General features: G+C 43.6%; 1 protein-coding gene across 2 annotated transcripts in view; it reads left to right on the top strand.

The window, feature by feature from the left end:
• Window positions 1–10841, top strand: part of LOC121317642 (connector enhancer of kinase suppressor of ras 3-like) — an 80331-nt gene extending 69490 nt beyond the window's left edge. For both annotated transcript variants that reach the window (XM_041253789.1, XM_041253790.1), the window contains 2 exons: window positions 8329–8519; window positions 9534–10841. In XM_041253789.1, coding sequence (XP_041109723.1) covers window positions 8329–8519; window positions 9534–10121 — 779 coding nt within the window. In that variant the 3' untranslated portion in view covers window positions 10122–10841. The remainder of the gene's footprint in view (window positions 1–8328; window positions 8520–9533) is intronic.
• Window positions 10842–12309: the final 1468 nt, after the last annotated feature.

The raw sequence follows: 12309 nt of genomic DNA on the forward strand, positions 1-12309 counted from the left end.
CTGCAGAGCGCTCTAGCAGTATAGGAAAGAGAACTCCACTCTCAACACTGCAGAGCGCTCTAGCAGTATAGGAAAGAGAACTCCACTCTCAACACTGCAGAGCGCTCTAGCAGTATAGGAAAGAGAACTCCACTCTCCACACTGCAGAGCGCTCTAGCAGTATAGGAAAGAGAACTCCACTCTCAACACTGCAGAGCGCTCTAGCAGTATAGGAAAGAGAACTCCACTCTCAACACTGCAGAGCGCTCTAGCAGTATAGGAAAGAGAACTCCACTCTCAACACTGCAGAGCGCTCTAGCAGTATAGGAAAGAGAACTCCACTCTCAACACTGCAGAGCGCTCTAGCAGTATAGGAAAGAGAACTCCACTCTCAACACTGCAGAGCGCTCTAGCAGTATAGGAAAGAGAACTCCACTCTCCACACTGCAGAGCTCCACTCTCAACACTGCTCTAGCAGTATAGGAAAAAGAACTCCGCTCTAGCAGTATAGGAAAGAGAACTCCACTCTCAACACTGCAGAGCGCTCTAGCAGTATAGGAAAGAGAACTCCACTCTCAACACTGCAGAGCGCTCTAGCAGTATAGGAAAAAGAACTCCACTCTCCACACTGCAGAGTGCTCTAGCAGTATAGGAAAAAGAACTCCGCTCTAGCAGTATAGGAAAAAGAACTCCACTCTCAACACTGCAGAGCACTCTAGCAGTATAGGAAAGAGAACTCCACTCTCAACACTGCAGAGCGCTCTAGCAGTATAGGAAAGAGAACTCCACTCTCAACACTGCAGAGCGCTCTAGCAGTATAGGAAAGAGAACTCCACTCTCCACACTGCAGAGCGCTCTAGCAGTATAGGAAAGAGAACTCCACTCTCCACACTGCAGAGCGCTCTAGCAGTATAGGAAAGAGAACTCCACTCTCAACATTGCAGAGCACTCTAGCAGTACAGGAAAGAGAACTCCGCTCTCAACGTGTCAAGATCTGTAAAAACTGAACAAGTCACACAACTTGGCAACATTTCAATATGTCTTTTTTTATTGTTACTGAAGCAAGGTGCTTTTTGAAACTTTTTCATGGTAGACCAAAGGCCATTAGTCTGTCTGTCTGGTTTGTGAATAACCCTGTGGCTCGGTTCACTGGTAAGATCCTAGTTTGATCCTTTACCATGACGCATCTCTTGGTGGCAGACTGGTTCATCCTCCTTCAGTAACCCTCCTTCTGCTTTGTGTCACCCTACATCTGTGTGTGTGTGTGTGTGTGTGTGTGTGTGTGTGTGTGTGTGTGTGGTGTGTATGTATGTGTGTATGTATGTATGTATGTATGTATGTATGTATGTATGTATGTATGTATGTATGTATGTACAGTGCCTATAGAAAGTCTACACCCCCTTGAACTTCTTTCACATTTTGTTGTGTCAGTGCCTCAGAGTTTCATGCATTTAAATGAGGATTTTGTTTCCACTTATCTACACACCATACTCCAAGGGGGAAAAAAGTTTTTATTGAGAAAAAAAATGATATATTAAAAATATAAAACTGAAAGATCATAATTGGATAAGTCTCCACCCCCCTGAGTTAATACTTGGTAGAAGCACCTTTGACAGCAATTACAGCTGTGAGTCTGTTGGGATAGGTCTCTACCAACTTTGCACACCTAGATTTAGCAATATTTGTCCATTCTTCTTTGCAAAACTGTTCAAGCTCGGTCAAGTTCCTTGGAGAGCGTTGATGGACAGCAGTCCAAGTCATGCCACAAATTTTTGATTGGATTTAGGTTGGGGCTCTGACTGGGCCACTCGAGGACGTTTACTTTTTTGTTCCTTAGCCACTCAAGGACATAGCTTTGGCTGTGTGCTTTGGGTCGTTGTCATGCTGAAAGATATTTGATATATTTTTTTATGCCCATCCCCTGATCTGTGCCTTTCAACAACTTTGTCCCAGAGTTCTTTTGAAAGCTCCTTGGTGTTCATGGTTGAGTCTTTGCTTTGAAATGCACTACCAGCAGAGGGAACCTACAGGAACTTCTGAATTTATCCTGAAATTATGTGAATCACTATAATTTAACACAGGTGGAGGCCACTTAACTTGGTGTGAGATTTTGAAGGCGATCGGTTACATCTGAGCTAATTTAGGGTTGCTATTACAAGGGGGGTGAACACTTATCTAACCAAGCTATTTCAGTTTTTATTTTTAATTAATTTTCTACACATTTCTAGAATATTTTTTTTGCTTGGAAGTTGTGGGGTAGGATGTGTAGCTAAATGAATACTGTTGCTGCATTTTCTTCATTTGTTTAATACTTCTTTTAAACTGTCTTTTCAAACACCCTTGCCCCTCATTAGTGATTCCAGAGCATAGAGATTTCATATTCCTGTCTCCTCAAAGCCACCTGAGTGGAGTCATTTACAGTGAAACACAAACCCAGAAAGGTGTAGGAGGGAAGTTCATTTGATAGCTGTTCAGATTGTGGACAGGGATTTTGGGTGTTTTTTTTTTTTTTGTGTGGTGACAACACACAGAAGTTCACTCCCCTAGGACATGGAGACAAAGCCTCCATTCATCGAACTCACAGTTTGTGCCTCTTTCTTTATGTTGCAATGCTGGCTACAATGATGACTACAACAGACATGTTCAGACACAATCCCACCGCAGATTTGTGTAGCCTGGCCCATAGATTTACATTGATAAACAGGTTTGATACCAAAAAACATAGCAAGACAATGAATCCATTCACAAGGTGTGGTCTGTATGCCACAATGCAGGACACTGCCACTTCAATACAGCTTTCAAAAGGGAATAACTAGTACAATAATTGCATTCAAACCTTTTCAAAACATTTCTCTATGGTGCTATATCAAACACACAAATATCAATTCATAACAATTATAGAGAACCATACCCAACAAATTATAGGAACACAGAAACTATACAAGTTTCAGTATAGAATAGTTTGAGGGTTTAATCCTAGACTCATCAGATAGAGAGATGCAGTCCCACAGTCTGGGGCTATGTGAGAGTGGTGGAGCAGCACTGTTAATGCAGGATCTACTAGACTCAGCAGGTAGAGAGATGCAGTCCCACAGTCTGGGGCTGTGTGAGAGTGGTGGAGCAGCACTGTTAATGCAGGATCTACTAGACTCAGCAGATAGAGAGATGCAGTCCCACAGTCTGGGGCTGTATGAGAGAGGTGGAGCAGCACTGTTAATGCAGGATCTACTAGACTCAGCAGATAGAGAGATGCAGTCCCACAGTCTGGGGCTATGTGAGAGTGGTGGAGCAGCACTGTTAATGCAGGATCTACTAGACTCAGCAGATAGAGAGATGCAGTCCCATAGTATTAGAGCAGCACAGTCTGGTCTGTAGGGCTTCTCCACAGGAGCTGAATATCACAATGGAGTGTGTGTGCACAGTGTTGTTGCCTTAGCGTATCATTATAACCATCACAGTGTGTCAAACGGCTCTTTATCTTTTCACATTCGTTAGGTATGGCTATTATATGGCAGTCTATGTGAAGATGTCTTTGCGGTCTTTGTTAGTGATCTAAGCAGCAGTAGATCTACATCTCGTTGTGCAACCACTACCACATACAATACAAATACAATGACGAAAAGGACTGCAGAGAAACAGCTTGTTAAATTGGTATTCAAATCTGCCACTGTATACATCATTAAATTAGCCCCCTTTATGTATGACTAGATGCCTATTTCCAAGTCATCATTTCAGAGTCAACAGACATAGCATTGCTGTCACAGAGAGTAATGCTGCTGCCACCTAGGAATCTATACTGCAGCAGAGGAGCCCAACTATGTACTGCAGCGCAGTGTTAGGGACAGAACATGTGTGGACAGTTTGGAAGGTACTATGAAGACCTTCAGTCTAGTGCACTCCTGCAGTGAGTGACATCAGTTGCATTGTGTCCGGAAGTTTATCGGTTGCCTTTGCTGCATTTGTGTATTAATAGAATTGCACAATACATATAAGAGAAGTGCAGAGACCACACTTCCTGCATCCTGGCTAAGGTCAGATTTCACTAAAAACAAAAATAGTAATAATTTCAGAAATCAGTAAACAGGGGTAGGTTTCCAAAATGTGACCATTTTACTTGGAGCTGCAGAGCTGTCAAGTGGAATGTTTGCTTGCTTGGTAGTCCAGGAGTGATCTCTTTACAGGCAGTGGGGAGGCACACAGAACACTCGACTCTGTGGACCTGTCAAGTGGAATGTTTGCTTGCTTGGTAGTCCAGGAGTGATCTCTTTACAGGCAGTGGGGAGGCACACAGAACACTCGACTCTGTGTGGGTATTTTTGGCTCCAGGCTTTTCTGTTAAAGATGGAAAGTTTTCTCCTATTGCTCAATACTTACTGTTCATTCTCTATGGTAGCAGCCAAAATAAATGTGTGCATGTGACATTGCTGCTTGATAGCTGTGGTTCCCTTTAAAACAGCCATTGCCCAGGCCTGAACCCAGATCTGTATCTTAAAACAGTTTGCAATTAGAATCTAAAAGCAACCCTTATTGCTTCTTATGTGATTAGAGTCAACTAAATTAGCTCTAGATTACAAAAATTGATATATAAGGTTTTTCTGTAAATGCTAATTATAATCTATGTTTTGCCAAAAGTTTTGGTAATTATAGGGCTTTGAAAAACTGTAAAGGAAAAAGCTTTGAAGGCTAAACGTACACCTTTAAGGAGGTCTGCAGTAAGATTCCAGTCAGCTTTTTCTCTGGTCTCATAGTTCCAGTTCTTATCGGAGTGGCTTTGAAGTTGCTGGAGCTATAGTCTCAAAACAAGGTCCTCTTTTTCCATCCCGGCTGATGCATTATAACTGTGGTAACCTGTACAATCCAGCATACTGTATTAGTTACATTGCAGCTAAATTACTGAAATATTATTTCTTACCTAGTCAGATGATCTCCACACACCAACTGAACTCCCAGTTGCTTGGGTCAGGAGAACAAACTGATCTCTTTCCCAGAGATCTTAAATAATCCTTGTTGGTGCCAGAATATTGTCTCTCTTCCATAAAAACGTGCCCCGTTTAGTAACATCAGCAGCTGCCTGTGTTTAGTTTGTGCACCACTAGTAATAGTGAGTTGAGAGCCTTGCCAAAGTTCACCAAACATGTTCCTGTTATTAAATATAACAGTTACATTCAATACCGGATTCGTGTCTTTTATTTAAAGAACCGAACTGGATGTGCGTCTGGGCGGATATAGGATTCGGATTCAGTTCACCGAATCCTAAGTATTCGGTCGAATCCGAATCCTTGCATCCCTACTTGCAACCCAACGCTTCCAGATTCCAGCCGCATAAAGGTTTCTTGAGGTGTGGCAGTAGAAGCAAGATGGTGGGGTCTCTCACCTAGGGTAAATGGGACTATAGCTCTCTCCACTACCTCTGACTCTCCGCTTGTCTACAGATGCCTTGCTACTGGGTTGGGGAGCACACTTAGGGGAAGCTCAGGTACAAGGCACTGTCACCTCCACATCTAGAACTGCTGGCAATTTTTCTAGCATTAAGGCACTTTGCACCAGTTTTAAGCAAAATAGTTTTAAATTATCACCAACACTACCACAGCCATAAAATACATAAATCACCAAGGGGGTACAATGTCATTGAATCTGTGCTTGCTAGCCATGAAGATCTGGGACTGGTGAAGGACAAGGTGTGTAAACATCCAAGCAACCTATTTACCTGGGGTCGACAACAGCACGGCAGACCTGTTAACCTATTTACCTGAGGTCGACAACAGCACGGCAGACCTGTTAACCTATTTACCTGAATGCTCAGTTGGCCCTGTTTTGCTCCTGGTTTCAACAGAAGGAAGAAATGACAATGACAGTCTGTCCATTTCGTGGTCATTCACATTGATTACAATTTTCTCTTTCCAGTCCGATGTCGAGCCCCTGTCCGAAATCATCAAAAAGATGTAACGCGCGGGTCTCTAGTCATTGTTTCTCTGGAAAAAGCAAAGAAAACCTTTCAATGGCCGAATGAGACCGTTAAGAGCCAAAAAAATAAAAAAGGCGTATCTGAGGTATGCAGATAGCCCCTGCACCATAGAGAGAACACGGACACCTAACAAAAGAGGTAGCTGCTTCCGCATCCAGCGCTCAAAATATCACAGACATTTGTGGAGCTTTTTTAGATGTTATGGTAATAAAATAATTACTTGGATCACATTATTGAGGAGTTTGGTGATAAACCGAATGATCAGGAGAGGATTTATCGGTTTATAAAGAGGTATGTGAAAAATACAGCGAACCAGGGGTGGGGCTTGGCTGGAGATGCAATGCTGGTGTCCTTTTGCCATGCAGTGCCTTTTAAACTTGTTTTACTCAAAAAAAAAATAAATATATATATATATATATATATATATATATATATATATAAACAGCAGCGTGTAAAATAAACGGCGTGTGTGAAAATAAATTGGACCGGACACGCCTGACAACGCTGAATAAATGGACTGCTAAGGGTTAGTTACAGTACAGTGAATGTATGGACCGATAGAGCAAAATGATTGACAAGTTCAGTGGTGCAAATCCTGGTCATTAATTAACAGGAAATTATCCTTATAACTCATTATTTTTGCAAATATCCACAGTATTGCAGCTCTCGTTCCCACAGCGTCCTCTGAGGACCCTTGTGAAGAGCTCCATCTAGTGGATGGACCAGTGGCACTGTTGATTCTGAATTAATACTGCTGTCCAATGGCTGCACAGTGTCAGGTGGCCCTTTTGAATCAGTCACTGGATCACTTGATATTTCCATGTGAGAAGGAGCTTATCACAATTCCACCGAATCCTTCCACTTCCAGACGGTTTGGATATTTTTATTTGATTTATTTAACCGTGACTTTTACCCATTGAGACCAAGGCCTCATTTACAAAGGGGGTCCTAGAATACTATATATCCCTTTGCGAACTTTGAAAATACTGCTATAGATTCTATCAGTAGCTGTGTTTTAATATGAAAGCTTGAGATTCTTTATTAAAGCTTAATGAGTGAGTAGTGGGGTGCAGACAAATATGGCATGAAACATCCACAATTGTTGCTGCAGCTGTTCAAATAATGTACCCGTACTTATTCTTTTCATTGTTCACATCTTGACATCTTTTTACACTTTAAATTTAGTTTGAAAGCCCTTTTCAAAATGTCTGCTTTGTGCACTGGGGTTTGAAATCTGTCCTCTAAATCACTGCAGGAAGAGCTCTGTTTTTTGTTTTTTTTTCTTCCGTACCACATCATGGATTGTTGTTGCTGTCTTACCTGTTTGACAATGTGGGCAATAATCTGCACATGATGAGTGCACTAGAGCGGACATTTTGAAAAGAGCTTTGAAACATTACTTTAAAGTTATACGTGTAAAGTTGTCCAGATATTAACAATGAAAAGAAAAATTACAGGTATGGTATTTAAACAGCTCTAGCAACACATGGCGACGAGTAGCATTGTATGGTTTGTAACTCTATACTTAATCTTTAAGGGTTAAAGTTTTGTGTTTTTTTTCACCTAAACACAAAATAATATTAGACTCTTTCCTCTTTATGAAATCAATTGTAATAATAATAATAGTTAAGACGTATTTATCTTCCAACCATTAAAAGGTATCTTGGAGTTTCTGTGCTGCAAAGTGCTTTTGAATGTTGCTGTTTAAATGAGTAATGTAATTTATTCTATAAATCTTAACAATCAGTGCTACAAGTTTGCTGGCTGTTGTTAATTTGTAGAACAGATTGAAAGTACTAATTATATTATTATTCCATCAACCTTTGCTTTTGATTTTATTCTCCTCTTCTAGAGCTCTTCCCAGGGCTGCAATTTGAGATATTACAGTAGATAGGGAGCCTGTCCTAAACAGTGATTAGTGTTAAATTGCTCTAAGTGTGCCGAAGCCGCTGCGATAATCACATGAGGATGTCATTCCCTAGTGTACAGTGAAATGTGTTGGCTTCTGTGAAAAAGCATACATTACATTAGAAACGCAAACAGGCTCAATCACCAGGGATTTCACCAGAGATGTATTATCCACCGTGCAACTGCTGTGAGAAGAAAAGGAGATGGGATTTTAATGGACAAAAAAAGATTTGATAGCAGGTAGTAAATAACCTGAAGTCCTAGCATTGTTTTTAATGGTGAAAGTATTTCTTTAAATGATAATTTAATGTAATATGTTTATCTCAGCCAGGCCTGAATGAACCTGGTGAGGGTAAATGAACTGCATGCTGGCTTATCAAACCCTTGACACTATAAATATCAATGTGTTTAATGCCACTGTGGTAACAATGCTGTTCACCCGTGCTCTGCGTATTAATGAGGTGCATTCTATACAGTTCCAGAACCAGCCTCTTCGGATGAAATGGAAAAACTGTACAAGTCCTTGGAACAAGCAAGCTTGTCTCCTATTGGTGAGCGCAAGCCTTCAACCCGAAAGGAGTTTAGGAAGTCTTTCATTAAGCGCTGCAAAAACCAAGCTGTCAACGATAAGCTGCACCAGATCAGAACCCTCAACAGTACTCTAAAGGTGGGTACGTTGTGCTCAGGTATCTATATAATGCACCGTGTTAGGTGTGGAAGAGACTGCTTCTGAGGGCTGGAGAACCCCGAGGGCCACAATGATTTCAGGAGGGCCGCCGCACAGATAGGAATATTCTCTACCGAATGAACTGACACAGTATCCCCCCAGTGTATTTATATGAGCGCTGTTGCTGTGATCAGGGTTTATGAAAGTAACACTTCTGCTACCTTGACAGCACCTGTATTGTGCATTTATAATCTCCATTTCCTGGGCTCGCACTAGCACCATGAACCATGCAACAACATGCGGGCCATTGCGAGGAGAACTTCATTCCTCTTTCCAATGGAATCTGTTAGGGTGCTTTATGTCAAGGGGGACCTTGAGTCAAGAAAGTTTGGAAAGCCCCTTGCTATAGTTGATGACTGTGTTAGGATTACAAAACAGCAGATCATTGTTGTTACAACAATATTCCTAAATCCAGACAAGGTGGGTGTCTCTGGTAAGGTGTGTTTTACAGTGTTTTTCCCCTAGGTGGTAGCATAACCTAAAACATAGAACAGGGGTGCGTGCCAGTATTGAGTTTCACTCATGTGAAAACACGAGCCTAGAACAGTTTAATGAATGTCAAAAACTTTCACTATTCTCACTCGAGACTGTCACCACATTTGAACATGTGGTAGTGGTGACAGTCTCGAGTGGGAATAGTGAAAGTTTTTGAGATTCATTAAACTGTTCTAGGCTCGTGTTTTCTTTTTGTTGTTTATAGCTGAAAGTTGGAACTGGGAAACTGAGATATCTTGCAGCAATACGAACATAAAGCTTAAAGCTGTCTTAATCCCTATCCTCTAGCATGTGCAATGCAGCCAATCTGGAATGAACAGTGAATGTGTGGGAATCAGCCATAAACACTGAACTGGGCCATTCAGATATATATAAGAAAAAGCATGAGTGGGTCAGAGGGATTGACTGGCAGACATGCTTTGTTGCTTACCTTTCTGCTTTTCTTTCTCAACCATAAAGGCCAGAGAAGCTGATTTAATGACGATTGCGCAGATTTTGGAGAAGCCCAGGCTGACAGCACAGGAGTATAGGGAATGGAAGGAAGTCAATCTACTGTTACTGCAGGAGATCTGTCAGAACCACCAGCCTCACACTGAGGGAAAAGCCAAAGTTCCAGAGACACAGCCTCCACACCAGCCTCAGACTCGTCCTGAGGGAGAACTCAAAGCTCCAGAGTCACAGCCTCCACACCAGCCTCAGACTCGTCCTGAGGAAGAACTCAAAGCTCCAGAGACACAGCCTCCACACCAGCCTCAGACTCGTCCTGAGGGAGAACTCAAAGCTCCAGAGACACAGCCTCCACACCAGCCTCAGACCCGTCCTGAGGGAGAACTCAAAGCTCCAGAGACACAGCCTCCACACCAGCCTCAGACTCGTCCTGAGGAAGAACTCAAAGCTCCAGAGACACAGCCTCCACACCAGCCTCAGACCCGTCCTGAGGGAGAACTCAAAGCTCCAGAGACACAGCCTCCACACCAGTCTCAAACCCGTCCTGAGGGAGAACCCAAAGTCACAGACACTTCATACTACATAGAAACCAATGTTTAAAAGCCCCAGACCCTCCACAGTACATTCTGGGCCCTTGTTGTTGTTTCACTTTGTTGAAAAACAAAGCAGGTGCTGTTTTTGAGAACTTTGTGACAAAAGAAATTTGAGCGCTGGTCTGGATATTCTTAAAATAACTGGTTTAGCCAAATGGTTTTTTTTTTAAAGTTATGTCTGGGCTTTTTTATTTGTTCATCTTATTTTTATACATGTGTTTTTTCTTAAGTTCTCATACAGCTTTATTGGATCATTGTGGACTATTTCATGAAAATCCCATGCGTTCATGAGAGAATATTCAAATAGCACATTTGTCTTGGTGACTAGGGTGTGTGGTATCGCACAGACAGCAAGCATGCATGCAACCAGGGGTTGTTTGAGCAGCAGACGTTTTCATATTTCAAACTGTTGTCATTATAATCTTTGTTGACATAGCAACTTATTGTTTCTTTGTATGTTTTCATTAAGGAAAAAAAGAATAATGCATTTGGTGACTTGGGCTAAGTCCTGTTAATTTAGTGCTGCAGAGGTTAGGGGAAGTAGGGTTACCAGACATCCCGGGAAATTTGGGATTGTTGCAGTCAGAAACAGTAAAATTGTTAAATCGTCCTGGTTTTGCCATTATATTTACATTATTTAGAAATACAAAACTGGAGCAATATGCTCAGCAAGCTGACAGCAAGGTAATTTTTTATACAAAAACAAAATAAAGAACCTTATAGATTACTTGTTTATTAATAGTGATTATGTGTTTAATAATTTAATATTCTGTTTAACTTCCTGGACCATGGCTATTTTTATTTATTTAAAATATACAGCCAAGTTAGCATTTTAAGTTAGTCCCCGTTGTGTTCTGATTAACACAGCCATTTTCTTTACCTGCCATTCCGTCATTACCCCCTGCCTAAGAGTGTGCCATGATGAATGTCCACTGGGGGCAACACTGAGACCACCACACACATTTAATTTGGGGTGTTCCACAGATTTAGTTTGATGTATTCTCCTATCACCGCTGCCCTTTATATGAATACCAGGATATACATTAATAAACAAGCACTATGTGCCATAAAAGTGAAAGTATCTGGCACTGCTCTGACACGATCACACGCCCCTGCGCTGACACGATCACACGCCCCTGCGCTGACACGATCACACGCCCCTGCGCTGACACGATCACACGCCCCTGCGCTGACACGATCACACGCCCCTGCGCTGACTGGATCACACGCCCCTGCGCTGACTGGATCACACGCCCCTGCGCTGACACGATCACACGCCCCTGCGCTGACTGGATCACACGCCCCTGCGCTGACTGGATCACACGCCCCTGCGCTGACTGGATCAAACGCCCCTGCGCTGACACGATCACACGCCCCTGCGCTGACACGATCACACGCCCCTGCGCTGACTGGATCACACGCCCCTGCGCTGACTGGATCAAACGCCCCTGCGCTGACTGGATCAAACGCCCCTGCGCTGACTGGATCAAACGCCCCTGCGCTGACTGGATCAAACGCCCCTGCGCTGACTGGATCAAACGCCCCTGCGCTGACTGGATCAAACGCCCCTGCGCTGACTGGATCAAACGCCCCTGCGCTGACTGGATCAAACGCCCCTGCGCTGACACGATCACACGCCCCTGCGCTGACACGATCACACGCCCCTGCGCTGACACGATCACACGCCCCTGCGCTGACACGATCACACGCCCCTGCGCTGACACGATCACACGCCCCTGCGCTGACTGGATCACACGCCCCTGCGCTGACTGGATCAAACGCCCCTGCGCTGACTGGATCAAACGCCCCTGCGCTGACTGGATCAAACGCCCCTGCGCTGACTGGATCACACGCCCCTGCGCTGACTGGATCACACGCCCCTGCGCTGACTGGATCAAACGCCCCTGCGCTGACTGGATCAAACGCCCCTGCGCTGACTGGATCAAACGCCCCTGCGCTGACACGATCACACGCCCCTGCGCTGACACGATCACACGCCCCTGCGCTGACTCGATCAAACGCCCCTGCGCTGACACGATCACACGCCCCTGCGCTGACACGATCACACGCCCCTCAAACGCCCCTGCTGACTGGATCAAACGCCCCTGCGCTGACACGATCAAACGCCCCTGCGCTGACACGATCACACGCCCCTGCGCTGACTGGATCAAACGCCCCTGCGCTGACTGGATCAA

This window comes from Polyodon spathula, chromosome 6 (assembly GCF_017654505.1).
Source record: "Polyodon spathula isolate WHYD16114869_AA chromosome 6, ASM1765450v1, whole genome shotgun sequence".
NCBI classification, from domain to species: Eukaryota; Metazoa; Chordata; class Actinopteri; order Acipenseriformes; family Polyodontidae; genus Polyodon; species Polyodon spathula.